At 40.1% G+C, this 22428-nt stretch overlaps 1 protein-coding gene and 1 non-coding gene across 2 annotated transcripts; both read right to left on the reverse strand.

Annotated features, from left to right (window-relative positions):
* Positions 1-1230: 1230 nt before the first annotated feature.
* Positions 1231-17560, reverse strand: SLC28A2 (solute carrier family 28 member 2). Its single transcript, XM_053888719.1, is given in 8 exon segments — positions 1231-1924; positions 1927-1941; positions 2148-2248; positions 3581-3662; positions 4255-4451; positions 4645-4742; positions 12233-12319; positions 17519-17560. Coding segments are annotated over 8 exon segments (720 nt in total). The 3' UTR covers positions 1231-1826.
* Positions 17561-22104: 4544 nt separating this feature from the next.
* Positions 22105-22208, reverse strand: LOC128773164 (U6 spliceosomal RNA). Its single transcript, XR_008417445.1, has one exon. It is a non-coding gene; the product is annotated as a U6 spliceosomal RNA (small nuclear RNA).
* Positions 22209-22428: the final 220 nt, after the last annotated feature.

The following is a 22428-nucleotide window of genomic DNA, read 5'->3' on the forward strand; positions in this document are numbered from 1 at the left end:
TTCTTAGCTGAAATTTTGTCCATTTTGTTCATCTTTTTTTAAAAAAATCCAGCTCTTAGTTTCACTGATCATTTCTATTATCTCTTTTGCCTCTATTTCATTTATTTCTGTTCTGATTTTGTTCTTTTCTTTGAGCTTAGTTCGTTCTTCTTTTCTAGTTCCTTGAAGTGTTAAATATGTTTATTTTGAGATCTTTCCTTTTTAATAATGTATAAACTTTATTAATGTATAAAAGCTATAAACTTTCCTCTTAGAACTGCTCTTGCTCCATCTCCTAAATTTTGGTGTGCGGTGTTTCCATTTTCATTTGTCTCAATAGTTTTCTCAAATCTTCGCCCATTTTACTTAAATATAATTAACATATAACACTGTATAGATATAAGGTATGCAACATAATACTTTGATGTATGTATATATTGTGAAATGATTACCATGATTAAGTTTAGTTAACATCCATCATCTCACATAGCTACAATTTTGTTTCCTTGCTATGAGTCAAGATATTTTAATTTCTTTTTTGATTTTTTTGTTTTGACCCACTATTCAGGAGTATGTTGTTTAATCTCCACATACTGGGCAGTTTACCAGTTTTTTTCCTTGTTCTTGATTTCTAGTTTCATAGCATTGTGGTCAGAAAAAAATGCTTGATATGATTTCAACCTTCTTTAATTTATTAAGATTTGATTTGTGACCTAACATATGATCTATGAGATAATCTCCCTGTATAACTGAGAAGAACATGCATTCTGCTGCTGTTGGGTGGACTGTTCTGTAAATGTCTGTTAGGTCCATCTGGTCTAACATGTAGTTTAAATTCCCTGGTGGATTTTCTGTCTGGATGATCTATCCGTTGTTGAAAGTAGAGTACTGAAGTCCACTACTATTATTGTATTGCTATTTCTCTCTTCAGATCTGTTAGTATTGGTCTTATATCTTTAGGCGCTCTACGTTAAGTGCATAAGTATTTATGATTATTATAGCTGCTTAATGAATTGACCCTTTTATCATTATATAATGTCTCTTGTTACAGTTTTTGGCTTAAAGTCTATTTGTCTATTGTAAGTATAGCTACCTCTGCTTTCTTTCGGTTTCCATTTTCATGGAATATTTTTTCCCATCCCTTCACCTTCAGTCTGTATGTCTTTGAAGCTGAAGTGAGTCTCTTAGAGATAGCATATAGTTAGGTCTTTTTTTTCTTTTTAATCCATTCAGCTACTCTATCTCTTTTGATTAGAAAACTTAGTCCACTTACATTTAAAGTAATTATTGATAAGTATGGACTTACTATTGAAAATTTGTTGTTTTCTGGCTTTATAGTAGTTTCTTTGTTTCCTTCTTCCTCTCTTTCTCTCTTCCTTTATGAATTGATGGTTTTTCTTTTTCTTTTTTTTTTAAGTTTACTTACTTATTTTGAGAGAGAGAGACCATGCATGTGAGTGAGGCAGGGATAGAGAGAGAGAGAGAGGAGAGAGAGAATCCCAAGCACTGCCAAATCTTTACCTACAACCTATCTATATTCCAGTCACATAAATACAGTACCTTCTTCTCAGGGAAACCACCCTTCCTTACTTCTTCCTCTGGCCCTCCACTTCTCAGTACCCTACCAATACAGGTAAAATCTGTCACTAATGCATACTAGAGCTACTGCTGAGGATGCACCTAATAGAGAAAGGGACACAAATCTAGACTACCACATATACCAATCTCTTTTTATATACTATATTAGCATCCACATGATTATCGAGACCTTATTTCTCCCCACTCCCAGAAAATTCCTGAGTGGAAAATAGAGTACAAGAGAAGGGAGCAGGAATCCTGGTGCTCACTCAACTCCGAAAGAGGTCTATGCAGCACACATAGGCCTTGTAGGTGCTACTGGTGAAACCTGTGTTTAGGAAGGAGACACAGTCAGTTTCAGCTCCGTGGGGACATAGAAGATTCCTACATAAGGAAGACAGAATTACTAAGAAAAAAGTTTTACACATATTCCTTAAGGCTCTTAATTCTTGGGTGTGAATTGAGAATGTTGTTTAGATGCCTTTTCTATGCATCTTTGAGATGGATGGTTAAATCAATATTCTCAGAGAGATTTTTTTTTAGGATCTAGGTAAGGGATTTCTGCCAAGAGACTAAGCTGAGGTGCCTACCTGCCACACAGGCAGCGATAATGGATACATAGGCCCCTGTGAAGAGGGCACTGACCTAAACCTTGGAAACAAGTCACTCTTCTGGTGGAGTACCATTGATGCTATAGACAACAAAACACAATAACTTTATCTCTTCCTCACCAGGCAATCAGGTATACCCAGTGAGCACCCACCTAGAAGAATGCAGAGGAACAAACACAGCAGATGAATACGATCCCTACCACTGACCACCAGAAGCCAGCCTATGGTACCCCAACAAGTGTGTTTTATACATTAATCCTGATGGGTCACTAACTCAGAAATTCCCTAGGTCAAGGATTTGTATATGACCCTAACTTCATTGCTTCTGTGAACATTCCTAAGATGTATATGGATCAAGCAAAGCTCTTCATTGCTGCAGGCAGGCACAGATCCTTGGGTGTTCACTAGATGAGATCTGCATTCTTAAGCCAGCACCAGAATTAGATGGACTGCTTTGAGCCAGAGGGATAAGGAAGGCAACATTCACCTAAACCTCAGCCACATGATGCATTTCCCACTACTGGATGGCAATTGCAGTCAGACCGTAACCAGGCATCAGGATTAGAATACAGCCAGTTGTTTAACAGAAAGGAAAAGATAAACTGAAATGAAATTGTTTCACTTTTAAGTTGTTCAATCAGCTACCAAATAAATCAATGTAATGGTTCTATTCCAGAATATGAGTGCCATAAAAAATGGACACACTGAAGTGTATTTCTTTTTATACATTATTTCTAACCTGGAACTTCTAAACTCTTAGAATGCTAGTCATTCTCCCTGCTGCTACCCTCAAAGACAATTCCACTTTCCTCATATCACTTTCTGGCAGTCATCACCCACATTCAGCAATATCTTCAGTAGTCTAACCGTATCTGTGCCTGCTTTACATACTTACACCTCCTACACCTGATGACCTGTAGCTTTTAATCCAACACTTCATACCGCTTGGACTTCCTGTCTATCTGCCTTATGTGTGCACTGTTTTTATTTGCATTTTGATTCCTTGTGCAACTTCTATTTCTATGAAGGTAGCTGGTGAGTACCCTAATTTCCGAAGGGACTTTTGCTACTGAATAGAACCCCAAATATCTTTACTTATATATCCACTATGCCCATTTAATGGCAAAAGAAAAATATATCATTACAATCTTCCTCATAGAAAAAAATAAAAATAAAATTGGTCTTTTGGACCTCCAATCAAAAGGGAAAAAAGTAACAAAAATTAACATTGTAAATCCAGATGGGATCCATGCATAGCCCAGTATCATGGTTGCCTTAACTCCAAATCAAATGCTGCCTGAGAGGGCCCATTTCACATCAGCTTCTCTATCTGGTCTCAAGTTGTACTGAAGTACCAGTAGTGCCCACTGGGATCTGGTTGGCTTATTGGGTAGTTGGGAAAATGAATTAACTCATTCAACCCTCCCAGTATGATTCCTATGGAACTGAGATTAGCAAATCCACAGTGTGAAAATATAATGATTTCAGCTATCACTTAGGGAAATAAAAATAAATAAGTAAATAAACTCAGTCCCTTGTGTGCACCCATATAATCAGGATAAAAGTTCCAGAGTACTTAGAACCCCAATCTAGTCCACATTACCCTAAAGGATGTAGAAAGGATGCTCAGAAAATAATCAGTTCCTGAGTTGTTACAGGGATAATTACAAGGAAACTACCATGGGCCTCTTTGCCCAACACTCTTCTTGTTGAAGCCTGTGAATAAGGAGAAGGCCTAGGAATGATAACGATCAAGAAAGGAAAGACAGAGGGAGAGAGAGAAAAGGAGATCAATTTATGGCAACTTAAACTTATAAAAGAAGAAGGAACCTTAGACCATCAGTGTCCACCCTGGACTGCCCCGACTGTGAAGACCCAACAATTAATTACATTACAGAGAGAGGCTGGGTCAGACAGTGTGGGAAGAAGACCTCAGGGAAGCTTGGGTATTGGAGCTAAGTGTAAAGTTATGCTTGCTTTCTGGTTAGGGCTGGGACCCTGGGAAGGGATCTGCAGGTATGAAACAAGCTTTTGTTTAACATGTTCTTTCTGCCCACAGACTATTTGTGCTTTTCAGGATTCTCACTTACAGAAATCCACTGTTTCTCTCCCCCAATCCACTCTTCTGCAGAAAGATGTTTGTTCTTATATTGAGACAGTTGCTGATAAGCCACCAACTCATTTGTGAAGAACTTGATCTCCACCATCATACTCACAGAATAGTCTGCCCACTCTACACCCATCATGAAAACCATGGGCTTTAGTACGTAGGAGCAGTTGACCCGGGTGAAAGAAAGAGATATCCAAGGAAAAGGAGTCCTGGAGCCAAGGACTCTCTCTGGAGCCTTGACTCTGTCTTCTCCACCCTCCTCCTATCCATGTTCTCTCTTAGCTCACTAAGGGGCAGGGTATGTACAGTTCAAAGCACTACTTAACCACAACTAGAGGGATAGCCCAACAAATGTAACCCTTTATCTGGAAAGGGAGTTTCTGAATGTCTACCAATTCTCCTAGCCAGGAGAGGGCAACATTGATGTAGGACAACACGCCCACAAAAGGCAATGAGGATAGCTGCTACATTGCCAAAATGGTCTATGGCATCCATGGTTCATTACTGAGAGCTTCCAGGACATTCTTCTCCTTCCTGTGGTTATTGGGCCTAAGGGAAGAATGTGGTGTCTAGAGTAGTCTCAGCCCCTCAGAGAAGAGAAATTCCATGGTTCCTGCAGTCCAGGAACACAGGAGGAGAGGCAAGACGAGCTTAAGAGGTGAAGGGGGTTTGGTGGCAATCACAGTGAAACAATATCTGACTTAATTGCCATGAAATTATACTGACATCAAGGATAGAGGATAATGACATGTAGAAGATAGAGGCTGGTGGAAGGATTAAATAAAAGAGGAAAATCAACATGGTTAGCTAGAGGCAGAGGTAGACAAGAGGGGATATGTAATCATTTTATTACTTCTCCAAGAGACTTGAAGCCTCTGCCATCACACCACTCTTGACCCTGCACTTGACCTCACCACCCCCTCAAATTATATGCTTCATTGGACTCATGCACAGGGTGATTTTACCCCTTCCATATTCTTGAACTTGGACTCATCCAAGTTATCAGTTTGACAAGGCAAGAGCAGAAGGAGCAGCCATCATAGAGGCAGAAATCAAGCAAGGATGATGCATCAATCAGTAAGGCCAAACTTAGGAATCAGTATCTGTAGAACCCAGACTAAAGCTCAGCAGGGTGTCATCAGACTATGCCTGCCCCGAAGGATTTGGAGGATCCCAACACAATGCCCAAAATGGTGGCAAACCTTCCAGTCATCACTGCATGGATTTCAGAGGGCATCGTGTCTGCAAGACATAGCAGATGAGCAGGGGTGCCTCTGTCATTAAACAAGGAGAGCTGTGTCAGATTCAGGAGGGTGTGGCTCCCCAGCCCCAGAGTGCCCACCCCATACCCCGGGACACATCCCTCCAGTGTGAGTGCCCTTTCAGCACTCAGCTCTGCTGTCAGACCTTCCCAGTGTCTGTCTCACTCCTTCTGGCACCTACTCATATCCTGGCTGGCATTGTTCTCATGTTTTCACATGAGTTTGTCTCATCAATTTAAATTTTAAAAAGCTATAGAAAGGAAATGGTATCTTTCTTGTGTATGCTCTCAGTGTCTAAAGCCATATACTTAATGAATGACCTTATGGAGTACATATTAGCTGCTTAAAAAGTACTTATTAAATGAATTGCAAATAGATTATTAGAGCCCGGTGTTGATGAAAGAATCAAAAGAAACCATGTTTGTTGTAACACTGTGTGTCAATTCTACTTCAATTTAAAAAGGTTGTGAAAATGTTGTGAAAGTATGAAGACCTAACTATATGCCTACTGCTGTACAAGATAATAGGGATATTAATATGACTAAGGCAAAGTTCCTGCTGTTAAGAGTCTAGCAGAAGAAACTAAGCTGGTAATGCATAATTGCAGCAAAATGTGAAGTGGTATGGTAGAAGTGTGCAGAAGTACCCTAAGAACATTTCAGAAACAGTTAATTAGCCTAAGCTTTGGGAGACAAAGACCTCAATACTAACTTCATGCCAATTTGACAAGCTATCGTCCCAGGCATTGAGCTGAGCAGTCAATAGCATATACTGAGCACCTACTCCATAGAGACAAATGTATCAAATAAGTATTATGGGAGAGAGCCTTCGTGTTAGCCCTGACCAAGGTAAGCTATTGCCTCATTAGAGATACTGGAAAACAAGGGTCTCAGAGAGAAACCAGAATATAGGGCAAATATCCGTCATAGTCCCCAAAGAAGGAGAAAAGTTGGACCAGGACATTTCCATGCATTCCTGTGTAAAAAGATGGATCAGTGGTTAAGGATATCCAGAATAAGGGTGCCCAGATAAGTTTGAAGTATGAAGGCATGAAGTGTGAAAGCAATGAGCAGAGTTCCCTTGGAGCTTCTGAGTTTTCTTTTATCAGTGATTGGCTGCCCATACAGTCCTCATATATTTGACTTACCAGAAAGCATACTTTCTCTCAATCTGTTTTCTGCTCCACTTTGTGTTCCCCAAAGAAAAGAAGATCAAAATGCCTTCGAGTGCTTACCAACCCCTCAAAGATGTTTCCTGCCACAGCCAGGGTATCTGTGACAAGTGGTACTCATGGTGATTTGCAAAAACCAGGTGACCTAAAGGGATATAAAGACCTGAAGCATTAACATTAGCAGGAATGTTAGAGGGTCTCCAGCAAAACCCCTCCTCCATTTTATTGATAAGGAAACTAAGGTCTATAGAAGTAGAGTGACAAGCTTAAGACCACAAAGCAAGTTACAAACAGAGCCTGGACCAGAACTCAGGACTCTTGGCTTCCAGAACAAGTAGATTAAAATAAATTAATTATGAAATAGTAGTCCAGCCTATTTTCTGTCCCTGCTCTGACCCTCAGCCTACATAGGGCCTGGACCTGACGATCTGAAATCAGGTATGCTTGAAAGGGTTTGCCTCTTCACATTGGGTTTACCACTCTACATCCTACATATGAGCATTTTTCCAGAATAAGTGTCAAAAGTGTCATTTCTTTTTTTTTTAAGTTTTTTTAAAATGTTTGTTTATTTTTGAGAGAGAGGGACAGATCACAAGTGGGGGAGGGGCAAAAAGAGAGAGAGACACAGAATTCGACACAGGCTCCAGGCTCCAAGCTGTCAGCACAGAGCCCGACGTGGGGCTCAAACCCACAAACCATGAGATCATGACCTGAGCCGAAGTTGGACTCTTAATTAACTGAGCCACCCAGGTGCCCCAAAATGTGTCATTTCTTTGCCTCTTGACAGATCACAAGATGAAAGCCCACCTCCTGAGTGGTATAGGAGATGACTCACCTTCTGTAACACCCAGGTAGTAGAGAATGGGCATCATGCATCCAAAGAAAGGGATGATTGGTAAGGTCCATAATAAGAATGACAGGGCATCTGGTGAGATGTTACACTGAATGTGTTCATGTATGCCATAAGTGAACTTCATTGCAGGCCTCTGAATTAAGCTCTTAGCATCCCAAGGATAGCTGATACAGTGTAGGTACTCAGTGGATATTTAAACACAGGCTATTTCAGGAATACATTTAAATGTACTACAAATCTATTATCCCATCAGTGCTAAGCCACAAGGGGTCTTCTGAGCCTTCCTCCCCAACCCCTATTTCATTCCAATTTCCAAATATAATAATCAATGGGCAAGAGATTGATGCTGTTTCCTTTACTAATGGGATCAAATTCTCTTCTTAGAGTCAAACTGACATATATACTGGCTCATCTCTTGGACTCACATTTTCATCCTCTACACCTCTCCCAACACTGACACTCTCATTCCTCCCCATGAAAATTGATATGAGCTGAAAAGCAATGATATTCTTCACTGACATATCAAAATTGGAGTCAGCCACAGTATAGTTCAGGAAAATTTGAAAGAAAAAAAGAAAGAGTAAACAAAAGTGAAGCCAGGAAGGACGCAAGGGAGAGGGGATTGGCCTCATGCATGATTAGGACCTACTGCCGCTACTAAGGTTGGTCTCCCTCGTGGAGGGAGGGCTATGTCCTTATGAGCTGCTCATTTAATGACATAGGACTCAGCTGTTCAGTTCCCTTTATGCATATGGTTAGTTGTACCCCAGTGTACTCTTTACTTTCCCACCAGATCTCCTACTACCATCATTAACAAGACACAGCCCAACCTGCTCATGCTTCCCCTAAATTTCCTTTCTCTAGGGTTATAAAAGAGCAGAACCCTCACATTCAGTTTCTCATACCTGAACCTGGTCTCCCAGCCATTGAAGTCATTAAATTGAGGATCAGTTCTGATGACCAAAATCCCAAAGGCAAGTTGAAGACCCAGGCCCAAAGCACTGCCCTCCAGGACACCTAGGACCAATTAGAACATTATTCCAATGTGAGTCTTGAATCCTAGCTGTCCATTACCTGGTTGGGGTTTTAAACATGAGTACATGTACTCTGGAACCAACCTAAGATATTAATAGTAAATCTGGGGTGATATAGAGTAGGGAGCAGGGGGAAACAGGTTAGTAATATATAAAAGCCACATATGTCCATATGTTTTTTTTTAAAACTGTCTACAGGGTAGATGTCACACTTACATACATACAAATAAAAGCATCATAAATAAATACTTTAATATTATTATGTGCAATGTGGATTCTCTATTGTATTCTATTTTCTTTCTTTCCTTCTTTACTTTTTGTTTGTTTGTTTGTTTGTTCTTTCTTTAACACTGGCCTAGATCCACAAATTGACATCAAGGTTCACTAATGGATCAGAACCTACAGTTTGAAACTAAGTGATCCAAGGCCTCTAAGAACTTTAAAATTTCTCTTAGGAGCAAAACTGTCACAGAAGCAAATTCCAAAGATTGTTAAGAACTTAGTTCTGTGCCTTTGCAATCAATAATTAGTAACACATGGTCCTTGGCTATGTGTTGTTATACTTATCCTGCATACCCAAAACTCTGCACTGTGGAGTTTGGAGGAGGCAGAGGGTAAGGATGAACATGCAGATTTCTGCAAAGAAAAGACACAACTGCTCTGTGGGCTGTGTCTAGGGCAAGACATAGGATAGGGCCAACCAAGAGGACTCCTGCAAACACCCTGAAGAGGAAATGCCAAGACTATGTCACCAACTTAGTGAATGGATAACAAATAATTAACTTTACCTTTGAAAAATAGAAGTTCACCCCAAGGGTAAGTGAAATAATTCAACAGATCAGACACAGAGACTTATCTTGAGAATTTTCATCTGGTAGTTTTCTGGTTACCATCTCTCTCCCCCAACTCTTACAGAATTAGGACACAAATCACATGACTTCTTTTTCCTCAAGTTTTGGTATCAGTAAGATGTAATACAAAGGTTTGCTCTGTAAGATTGTTCTAATGAATAATCAAAATATTTTTTTAAGGGGGAAAAGTATACTTGGTTCTCCCATAGAACTCCACCTGATATCCAACCACTCCCAGGGCAAGAGCAAAGGCTAAGCCATAGATCAACTACCTTAAGGTCCCTTGATGTACCAGACATGTCTGATCAATACACACACTGGTTTCCTCATGTCTGAATGTTGGACAAGGACAGAGAAGAGAGGTCACATATGAAAAGAAAACAAAAAGAGCATGTTGCTCACTAAGATGCCTCAGAAACAACAACAATGACAAAAGGCATCACAGGTCAACAGTTTCATTTCAGAGCTGTTCATGTTGTGAACTCATTGCACTTAAAGTGAATAAAATCTGGCTTCCAGGATCCATCCTCCTAATGAATGCAGTCTTTTTAGCTCTATCTCCTCAGTGCCAAATAAGTCAAGGATCCAAAATTTAGGTTGTAGTCTTGGTGTGTTTCTCCAAATTATCACTGTTGCGAACATTCTAAACACCTGTTTTCTGTGCATGCATTTGGAGAACAGGCAGAAAAGAGGAACTTGAGAGAGAGAGTCTGAAAGTTACTCTCTCCCCCTAGGCCTGTTACCAGAGGACATGTACATGCTATAGTCAGATGAGCTGTGGCTGCTACAGAATCCAGTTCAGCATACACTGAACAGGAAGTTTGCTCCTTAAACTGTAAGGAATTGTAAAAGACACCAGTGGGTGCAGGAAGTTGGGAGGACAGGAGGGGAAAAAAGCATAAAAAGTATCAGGGAAGTAAAGGGAGACACATACGACCACCAAATCAATTCAATAGCTTAACGCAGCTGCAAGCCTCTTTGTTATGATCACTTTGAAAAGGAGTATGGTTTTTCTCATTTCTGACACAAGCCCTGATGATAAACAGACTGAAACTCTTCTCTGAAACATAACCCCTTCTGCCCCCTAGCAATGTTGAGACACGAGGCTACAAGAAACTGGGCTAAAGTCCAGGGCACAGAAGCTTGTTGCTATTTTGCTCCCTGAGCCTTGGGTTTGTAAGTACAGAGGTGGAGGTTGAGAGACAGCTCAGGAACTGTCCAAGGAGAAAAAGGAAAGAGAACAGAGTTCGGGACAAGTTATGGAAACTGGGATACTGAAATTTTTATCTTTCTCATTTCATCCAAAGCTTCCGGCAGGAGTTTTTAAAGGGCTTTAGACATCTTGTTAGTTTTTTACCAAAGAATCTTTTTCAGAAAGTGGTGAACCAGGATCAAGAGCAGCAAACAGGTGGGGTGCCTGGGTGGCTCAGTCGGTTAAGTGTACGACTTCGGCTCAGGTCATGATCTCGCAGTTCGTGAGTTCAAGCCCTGCATCAGGCTCTGTGCTAACGGCATGGAGCCTGGAGCCTGCTTCGAATTCTGTGTCTCCCTCTCTCTCTCTACTCTTACCCCACTCATGGTGTGTGTGTGTGTGTGTGTGTGTGTGTGTGTGTGTGTGTGTGTGTGTGTGAAAAATAAATAAATAAATAAATAAATAAATAAATAAATAAATAAAATAAACATTAAAAAAAGAGCATCAAACAGGTAAGGACAGACAAGGCCAGTGCTCTCTGGAAATCCACAAGGCAGGCTGCCAGGCAATAAGCAACATAAAAGAAAGTACAGAGTAAGGTTCAGCAAACGGGGCTCCTCGGGGGCAAATGAAGCTCTAGTCATGAATGTTGGAGATAAAGCAAGAAAAACCCTCCCACAACCTTGCTACCCAGCCCTAATTGTTAGACTGAGCTGTCATTCTCAAGGCCAGGATAGATGGCTGTTTTCTTCTTGAGGATTCCCAGGGAGAGTTCAGCTTAGTTTGAATACTACATTTTTTCACTTACCTCTAGTGAAATCTCACTCTCTTCTAATTTATCTGATATCCTCTTTCTGTCCCCTGGAGTAGATTTGATCAGTATCTACCACTAGACTCTTCAAAAGTCATCTGTTCTCAAAACTGTATAATCCCAGTCATTTTAACCTTTCCTCTGGAATAAAACCATGTAAACAAGGCTACTAACAGGAAGTATAGCCATATAGTTCTCACCTCATGGATCCCTGACTCACCCCAAAATAAAAATTTTCTTTTCACTACTCCAGCTCTCTCTAACATTGTCATCAAAGTCCCATACATCACTGACAGTATATTTTAAACAGATGTTTTCTGTCTTTTTCAAATATTTTATATCATTTATCTTATGAATAAACCAGGAAATAAGTAACAAATACTAGGGTTCTCTTGTAAAGCCTATAAGAACCATGCCCTGCATGGTTATCAGATATAGGTAATTGAGAGAAGAAAAAATCATCTTTATCACCATGTAACTGAATCAATTCAAGAGGCTGCTTTAGGATCTCAAGAAACAAAAAAGAGACAAACCCAGATTCTCTCAAATATTTAAGTCTATCAAATAGAAAAGTTTCAAAAAATAGTTGATTCTCAGATTTTACCTATTCCTGGAAGTGCAATTTAATAAATTATGATTCACTTATTAGTAATTAAGATTTATACATCAAATAGCTCTTTAGATCAATTTGTGAATAGAGTTGCTTTCTATCTAGTAATTGTCTTGACACAAGGTCACTTTCCTAAAACAACTGTGTCTCTTGCCCTTATGAATTCTCACCCAAACAGGCCAAGCAGGATCTTCCTGAATAAGCCAGCACGTGTTCTGCAGAAACTTCTTGCCCTGGTGAAAGGTTATAGGTCCCTCCTGATAAGAACCCAAAAATTAAGTTACAAAAGTTACTCCATCCCATTTGCACCAATTCCCAGAACTTAGATTATCTGGCCTGAGAAAGAATTTTCTGTTTCTCAATAAGGACAATTATTCAGCCAGAGGACGACAGATAATGTTGTGGCAGTGGCAAAAAAGCCAGATCAAATCTTGCCAAGGAGCAGCAGGTCAGAATAAACCTACCCTGCCTGGACTAGCAGTATTCCCAGTAATCTCTTACCACACAGGTAGACACTAGTTCCATCAGGAGAGACTCTTGGGACTTACTCCTTCCTTGTTCCTCAGGAACAAGGGATTGTTTAGCTTCCAGATTCAGTAAAGGGCCTATTCTGAAAGGCAGCTTTGACCATTCCTCCTTAAAAACTACACAAACCCATAATCCTGAGCAGTCAATCAGATGTGCACTGACAGACTAGAAGGAAAACACCGCCACCCTCAAGAATCTCTGGTGGGCAGGGCCTGAGAGAAGATGCCCAGCAAGTAGAGCTATTCAAATGTGATTTAACATTTACAGTGTGCTTTCTATATGTGGGGCTCTTTGTAGGAACTTTACAAGTAGTAAGTACTCCCAAGAATTCTTGAGGTGATTACTGTTATCTTTTCCATTTTGCAGATGTGGAAACTAGAATACAGAAGTTAAATAACTCTCCCAAGGTCATGGAAGCTATAAGGAGCAGACAGAATGTAAACTCAGGCAGCCTGGCTTCCGAATCTGAGCCCTCAATAATCATCCCATGCTGCATCTCACCTAGCCTCCAGACTTACCCGTCTCTGCCATTCCTAAGTATCCTCAGCACACTAAAGTCATGTAAGTAAAAACTCAAATTCTCAAACTCTTGGAAATTTCAAAGAAGGTGAGCCCAGCAAGAAGGCCCCAATTGGCCATTATGCTGAGTCAGAAATGCTTGGCCAGGGCTGGGTGGGGCAGTCACTAAGCTCAAATGCTCAGGGGTCTTGGTTCACAGATTTCCATGACTCTTTCTCCACTGCTGTCTCTCCCATCCGAGATGTTCCCTCTTCCTATACATAGCCCTTCTTTTCCCTCTTCCCTCCTCCTCCCCTTCCTCCTCATTTCCCTTTTGCAGGGAGTCCAACCCTGTTGGACTGAGAAGAGTGTATATTATCTCTCAGATATAGATAATCTGAGAGAAGAAAAAACCATCTTTATCACCATGTAACTGAATCAATTCAAGAGGCTGCTTTAGGATCTCAAGAGCTCTTTTGCCTTTCCATGCTTCATAGAGAAAGTGTAAGTAAAAAGGATTGTTTAGAGGTGTCAGTATACCTAAAAGGGCATCATTATCTCCGGAACATCATTCACAAATTGTATCAAGGAATTGATTTAATTTTAGTCCTAGACTTCTTGTGTGTGTCAGGTACCTTTGGTTTGCTTCTCCAGGCCCACTCTCCACCTTCCTCTATACCCTAGGAGCCTGACCCTGTTGACTCTGTCAATGGGCTCCTATGCCCTTTAGCTCCGCTAGTTGGGTTCTACCCAACTAGTTGGTCAACCAACTAGTTGGGTGACCCAGAAGGAGATCAGAGTATATGAAAAGACTGAAGTCAGTGTATTGAGGAGCTCTTTATCTGGCTTTCCTCCTCACTTCTCTTACATCTTGTCCCTTCAGGCCTAGGAATAGCAAGAGTTCACCGCTTATAGGTTCTTGCACTATCCTTTCTTGTGGCTCCACCACATCTTGCACACATCTTTGTAATGGTCTCTTTGCAAATCAACCCTCCTGTAATGATCTGAATTTAAGTATTCCATCTGTTTCCTATTGGGACCCAAACTGATACACTAGGTGAAGCTGATTTAAAATTATACTCGGTCAGGGGCGCCTGGGTGGCGCAGTCGGTTAAGCGTCCGACTTCAGCCGGGTCACGATCTCGCGGTCTGTGGGTTCGAGCCCCGCGTCGGGCTCTGGGCTGATGGCTCGGAGCCTGGAGCCTGTTTCTGATTCTGTGTCTCCCTCTCTCTCTGCCCCTCCCCCGTTCATGCTCTGTCTCTCTCTGTCCCAAAAATAAATAAAAAACGTTGAAAAAAAAAAATTAAAAAAAAAAAAAATAAAATTATACTCGGTCAAATGCCAGTTCAGTAAAGCCACTGCAAAATTAGAGGGGCGCACTAGTCTAAAAATAAATATAAGCCACATGCCTAGAAATGATTTCTGTCATCACTTCGTAAGCACATTCTACCATTTCCTGGGAACGTTCAGTGGGTACCACGAGAAATCAGTTAAGAACAGTCACTTTAGGGGGCGCCTGGGTGGCCCAGTGGGCTGGGCGTGGGCGCGGACTTCAACTCAGGTCATGACCTTAGGATGCATGAGTACAAGCCCCCGAGTTGGGCTCTATGCTGACAGCCTGAAGCCTGCTTCGGATTGTGTCTCCCTCTCTCTCTGCCCCCTCCCCCCACTTGGCATTCTGTCTCTCCCTTAAAATAAAATAAAGACATAAAAAAATTTTTTTTAACAGAACAATCACTTTAGGGGTGCCTGGGTAGCTCAGTCAGTTAAGCATCCAACTCTTGATTTCAGCTCAGGTTCATGATCTTGAGGTTTGTGAGTTTCAGCCCCACGTTGGGCTCTGCACTGACAGCACAGAGCCTGACTCTCTCTTTCTATGTCTCTCTCTGTCTCTCTCTGTCTCTCTCTCTCTCTCTCTCAATAAATAAACTTTAAAAAAAATTTTTAAAATAAAAAAAGGAACAATCACTTTAGCAAAATCCATTAACAACCTGATCCTAGAATATCAAATTGAAACCAGACCTCTGTTGCAAAACATTAAGATTAAAAAACAAGAAAGCCATAAGGGGCATTGCAAAGGAAAGAAAAAACAAACTCTCACACCTTTTAAACCAACTGAGAAGCAGTACATAGAAGCATGTGAGTTCACTGTCTTGGTATCCTGTTTGGCTTGGGATCTAATACTATCAAGCTCTTTACATAATGGTACAATTTGAGGGTTAGTAACTGTGTTATATCTGGAAGCTGAATTGAGAAAAAATCTATCTGATAAATGTGGAACATAATAGCTTGGCCATAACTTGCTGTGAAGTATGTACCCTCTGATAACTTCTCCAGGTATGTGTATGGGGGGCTTTTCAGATACGGACTAACAATAATCCTCTCACGTGCCTACTGCCCGCAGCTTCAACTGACAAAGTGAGAAGAGAGTAGGGTAAAGATGATAGGTAGTGTTAGCTAAATAGAGCATTAGTGGTCACTACAGGTCAGGCTTAGCAGCAAAGGTGTTTGTGCATTTTCTCAATGGCCTTATCCATAGGATGTAGAAACTCCCAACTAAGACAGACAAAGCTATGGAAACTCCCAGGGTCTGGGGTATTTGCATTTAGCAGTTAGGGTGGAAAGCTTAGGACAACTTTCAGAAAATCCATCTCTAGTGACTGTTGACATTGTGGCCGGGTTGATTCTTTCCTGCTCTAGCTTAAAGTAAAAATGACTGAGTCTAAGAAGCAAAAAGGTTATCCATAAGCCACAGTGGAAAGCTAAATAGGAGCTGGAAAATCACAGAAGGCAAAAGAAAGCTCTATCAGATGGAGGCCAGCAATCTTACATTGAAGGAAGAGACTCCATGAACCTGGGGATGACCAGTTCTGAGAGCCATCAGCCCGGGTATAATGAGAAGGGAACCTAAATCAGAACATGGTCAGGTGCTTAACTGCTGAGTTGTGATGGATGTATTACCTTAGAAGAGAACTCTTTCTCCACAGAGCACCCACATCTGTTTCATGTGCCCATTTCAGACAACAGAAAACATCAGATCTTCTTCACACTAATGGTAGAGATCTAACGCCAAAGATCCACAAAGACAGTCAAGACCTATGAGGTGAAATATCCAAATGGCCCTTCAACCCACCCTCAACTTCTTTCTTATAGAACTCTTACCTCTCTGAGTTAGAGGTAGCACTGGTTCTGACAGGCAGTAAAGTCTTTCCCAGATAAGGTGCTCTCTTTCACTGGGGAGAATCATGACTCTATCTCCAGGGGCCTTTTCAAGCCAAGCCCTACGTTCTGTCGTTAGCAAAAGTTTCTCCTGGTTTCTAGTATAAAGTTAATGCTGATCACTGACTTCCTGTGCTGATGCAATTTGCCCTTGTTTATACATTCTTTTCATGATTTCAGTAGGAATTTGAGGACACAAAAGCTCTAGCTCCTTCAGCTGCAGATAGCAGACTCAGGCCCTAATGAAAAAAAAAAAATGGAGGCGGGGAAGGAGCTCCTACCAAGGATGGGCTGCCTAAAATTCTTCACTTAGGATTTGCATTGACATGTAACATAGTCAGTCTGGAGACATTCTTCCAGACTTCCTCCCTGGTAACTTGTCCAGATTACACCCACCCACCTACCTTGCTATCCCCACCCAACCCTGCCAGGCTTACCACCATTCTCCCAGGAAGTCAGAACAGTTGCTCTGATAGGACAGCCAGAAGAAAAACAGACAGTAGAATCAGTTGGAGAGCTAGGAGGAAAAGTGAAAAAGAGAGATAATCTGTAAGAAGGAGGAGAGGTCAATGATATTCAGTGATGTATACAATCAGGCAGCATGACAAATGAGAAGATGCTAGATTTGGTAGTGAAGAAGTGACTGGTTCTGTTTGAGAGAGCTGTTTACAGGAGAGCCAAGGACGATACCAAGTACTAATGAGTTTTCAGAGCAACTGTAATTCTCATAAATTGGTGGTGGGAATGATTTACGCAAGAACAGGCAAAGACAAAATACAAAAATCAACGGTGTTTCTATGAACCATAAAATGAAGTTTAACGAAAGATACTTTAACATATAATTTTAAAAATAGTGTATCTTCAAATATTTTTTGTTTCCCCATCTATCCTCTCTTCTAGGACTCCAGTTATATGTATATTAGGCCATTTGATGATGTCCCACAGATCACTAATAGTATTCTCTCTCTCTCTCTCTCTCAGTCTTTTTCCCCTTTCTGTGTTTTATGTTGGGTAGTTCTATTGCTATGGCTTCAAATTTACTAATCTTTTCTTCTGCAATGTCTAAGCTGCTATTAATCCCATTCAGGTATTTTCCATTCCAGATGTTGTATTTTTATTTCTAGAAGTTCAATTTCAAACTTTTTTATAGTTGTTTAAACTGTCTACAGATTAGATTAACACACAGAAGGCCTTCCTGCTCCTGTCTCACCTTCAGAAAGATTCCATTCTCTTCTGTGGTGTCCTCAGCCATCTGTCTAAAGCTTCTATCACAGCCCAGTAATCTAGGTGAAACACACAAACCAACCAAAACACTCATCACTCATAACTCAAATGCATACTGCTTCCTAGGGCTGTTACACAGAAGGCACTTGATAGATACTTGTTGGATAGTGAATAATGAAGAACAACTCAACACCAAAAATAAAAAATAAAAAAAATTCCAAATACAAAATGGGGAGAGGACCTGAATACCTTTCCAAAGAAGATATATAGATGGCCAACAAACACATGAAAAGATGCTTAACATGACTAATCATCAGGGAAATGCAAATCAGACCACAATGAGATATCACCTCACACCTGTCAGAATGGCTAAAATAAAAAAGACAAGAGAGAACAAGTGTTGATGAAGATGTGGAGAAAAAGGAATGCTCATGCATTGTTGGTGGGAATGCAATTGGTGCATCCACTATGGAAAACAGTATGGAGTTTTCTCAAAAAATTAAAAAGGGAAATACCATATGATCCAGTAATTCCGCTATGAGGTATTTACCCAAAGAATACAAAAAAACACTAATTCAAAGGGATACATGCACCCCTATGTTTACTGCAGTATTATTTACAATAGCCACGATATGGAAGTAGCCCAAGTGTCCATCAATAGATGAATGGGTAAAGAAGATGTGTTATACACACACACACACACACACACACACACACACACACACACACACACACAGAGGATTATTACTCAACCATAAAAAAGAATGAGATCTTGCCATTTTCAATAACATGGATGGACCTAGAGGATATTGTGTGAAGGGAAATAACTCAGAGAAAGACAAATACCATATGATTTCACTTATATGTGGAATATACAAAAACAAAACAAATGAACAAACAAAACAGAAACAGACCCATAAATACAGAGTACAAACTGATGGTTGCTAGAGGGGAGGGGATGGGAGGGATGGGTAAAATGGGTGAAGGGGAGTGGAAGGTACAGTCTTCCAGTTGTGGAATGAATAAGTCACAGGGATGAAGGGTACAGATTAAGGAATATAGTCAATGATATTGTAATAGTGCTGTATGGTGACAGGTTGGAGGTACACTTATGGTGAACATAGCATAACACATACAGCTGTCAAATCACTATGTTGTACACCTGAAACTAGCCCTGTGTATCAACTAAGCTTCAATTTAAAAAAAAAAAGGAAAAAAAATTTAAAATAATGAAGACAGAAGAAATCATGCTGTAAGGAAAGGAGCTAGATACCTTTGAACATCAGGATCATCCTGGCACTCCTGAAATCTTTCTATGTGGTTAACCCCTTCTTAAGCTCTAACGTTGGGTCTGCCAGTGTTAATGCAGTGCTGAAGTCATTTAGCCACCTTTGGAGAAAATGCTGAAAATTTGTTTAAATGAAGGAGTTATATTAAGAGGAAAGGCAGAGAGCCAAGAGACTGAAAACTCCAACTTTTTAATCAGGAGGATTAAAAATCAGGAGATTTTAATCTCCTCCTGATTTAATTAGGCTGAGCTAACGTTGAGTGGTTATATTATCTTGCTCTCAGCTAAGAGAACAGACCTAGAAATTATCCTGCTTCCAAGAGAATGACTGAAGAAATCAAAGTACCAAGAAGGAGTAGTTGGAGGCCCTCCTGTTCCTCTCTTACTCAATTCCATTTCAATTCCTTGGCGTCAGCCAGAGTCATAAAATAGCTGTTATCTGGGGATTTCAAACAGATTATCTTGTAGAATTATATAGATTTGTAGAGCAAAATGGACCTTTAAGATCTTCCTGCTAACCACAACTACACTGATTGTAGATAATCCAAATCATCAAGTCACATGCAGTTGCCTGCTGGCCATGGCATAAGGACTCTGCTCCGCTGGCTGTGCACTCAGGCCCTCAGTGAACTCACAGCCTATTACACCTCCCACTTCATGGAGAGGACATCCAGTTCCTCTCTCTAACCCTGACCTTAAGAAGTTTCCTTCCACACTCCTGTCTTCCCCAAAACCTGAAGGTTATTTCCACTTAGATGACCCACTGATGTCTCAGCACCAATGTGTTCTACACAAGAACTTTCTGTATCTTCTCAGATACCATCTACTCCCAGTTCCCCTCTGTTAGGTAAAGCACTCCTTATACTTGCTTCTCTCCTCCTGTATCCACCTACCCCCATCCCCCACTGGCACTTTCCCTCACTTGGCCTTAAGTTAAGCATGGGTTAGGTTAGATGAGGTCTGAGAGTGGGGCCCTCATGGTGGGATGTGAAGCAAGTATGTGTTAGAGCTAGGGCCTTTGTTCCCTTTCTCTAGAGGGGAAGTTCTTTGAGGGAAGTGTTGGTATTTGGAGTTGAAGCCCTAACCCCCAATATGATGGTATTTGGAACTGAGCTGAATTTAGCCAATGGGAATCAATGGCAACCAATGGCAGGAAACTTGGTATCTTTCAGTCTATTTCATCAACTACCCCATCACTTGTTCAATGGACTCATAAACAAAGTGGCCATGATAGCAGGGGTGGAAGTTTTGCATAGGCTCTGCAACAGGAACTTCTTCTTACCAAGGTTAATCTGGCCTCTGCTGGTGGTGATTGCTGAATCTACCAAGATCAAAGACCAATGCTAAATCTATAGTATGGCATCATTCTTCAGGGACACTAGCCAATCACCTGGGACAGATTGATTATGTTGTCCCATCATGGATGGGGCAGCAATTCCTCAGTGAATTTAACATTTATTCTGGATATGGTGTCCCTTAATATTTTTATGTCCCACAGTAAAAGTTAAGGGAAGACTTTAGCAATATAGTTCAGTCAGGACCACAAATAGTTCACACACCTGAGAGTAAAGGTTTGAGTTATCAGATAAAGAATCAGTAGTTGAAGTACTGGCTGAGGGCATAGGGCATGTGATTTGGGCAGGGGAAGAAGGAGATTATAAATACCAACTACTAAAAAAATTAAATAAACAAACATCAATTACTGTCTTGATTACCAATTAAGAAAAAAAGGTCTTAGTAGCTAGGCATATTTTTTCCTTGGTTTATCCTGTATATATTTACATTTGTTAGTTTCTTTCTTCTCCTCCTTTTTTCCCTTCCTGTACTCTTCCATATAGGATGGAAACTAAATTTTAGTAAAATGGTACGTATGGATACTGAGTACCTGAAATAATGAACTGCACCAGCCTGTCTACTGGCAACTCAACTGTGCTTCTGTACTTCTTTGCTTCCCCAAGAGTTAAGAAGACTAGAAAATATTTCTTAGAATCCCTTTACAGCCATTTTCCATATCAGATTCCACAAATGAGAGGCACTTGTATGAAATTTGAAGAACAGAAAAGAGGCAGCTTCTTCTAGACTATTCAGACTTTAGTACAACATCTATTCATGATTTAAAAAAAAAACCCTCTGCAAATTAGGTCTAGAGCAAACATACCTCAACAAAATAAAGGCCTTCTATTAAAAATCCATAGCTAACATTATACTCAATGGTGAAAAACAGAGAGCTTTTCTCCTAAGTCCAGGAAAAAGACAAGGATGTCCACTCTAACCACTTTTATTCAATACAGTACTGGAAACCCTAGCCACAGCAATCAAACATAAAGAAATAAAAGGCATCCAAATTGGTAAGGAAGAAGTAAAACACTCCCTATTTCCAGGTGAAATGATACTATATATGGAAAACCCTAAAGACTCCACAAAAGCTACTAGAAGTGATAAATGAATTCAGTAACATTGTAGGATACAAAATCAATGTACAGAAATCTGTTGCATTCCTATACATTAATAATGAAGCAGCAGAAAGTGAAACTCAGAAAACAATCCCATTTATAATTGTGCCAAAACAATAAAATATCTAGGAATAAACTTAACCAGAGGTGAAAGACCTATAATCTAAAAACTATAAAACACTGATGAAAGAAACTCAAGATGATGCAAAGAAATGGAAAGACATTCCATGCTCATGGGATGGAAGGACAAATATTGTTAAAATGTCTATACTACCCAAAGCAATCTACAAATTTAATGCAATGCCTATCAAAATACCAACAGCATTCTTCACAAAACTAGAACAAACAATCCTAAAATTTGTATGGAACTACAAAAGGCTTCAAATAGCCAAAGCAATCTTGAAAAAGAAAAACAAAACTTGGAGGTTATCACAATTCCAGACTTCAAATTATATTACAAAATGGTAGTAATTAAAACAGTATGGTACCAGCACAAAAACAGATACATAGATCAATAGAATAAAATAGAAAACCAGAAATAAATCACAATTACACAATTAATCTTTGACAAAGGAGGAATGAATATACAATGGGAAAAAGAAAGTCTCCTCAACAAATGGTGCTAGAGAAAGCTGGGCAGCTACATGCAAAAAAGAAACTGGACCACTTTCTTACATCATACACAAAAATAAAGTCCAAATGGATTAAGGACCTAAATGTGAGACCTTAAACCATAAAAACCCTTGAAAAGAGCACAGGTAGTAATTTCTCTGACATTGGCTATAGCAACATTTTTCTAGATAAGTCTCCTGAGGCAAGGGAAATAAAAGCAAAAATAAACTATTGGGACTATATCAATTTGTCATCCTTGCACAGGGGTCGTACTAATCTCTGTATTGTTCCAATTTTAGTATATGTGCTGCCAAAATGAGCACGTTCTTGGGACTACATCAAAATAAAGTTTCTGAAGAGTGAAGGAAACAACAAAACTAAAAATCACCCTAATGAGTGGGAGAAGATATTTGCAAATGACATATCCAATAAAAGATTGGTATCCAAAATATATAAAGAACTGATACAACTCAATGTCCAATAATCTGATTAAATGGGCAGAAGACATGAACAGATATTTCTCCAAAGAAGACATACATATGG

This window comes from Panthera pardus, unplaced genomic scaffold (assembly GCF_024362965.1).
Source record: "Panthera pardus isolate Hobbes unplaced genomic scaffold, ASM2436296v1 HiC_scaffold_24, whole genome shotgun sequence".
Lineage (NCBI taxonomy): Eukaryota > Metazoa > Chordata > Mammalia > Carnivora > Felidae > Panthera > Panthera pardus.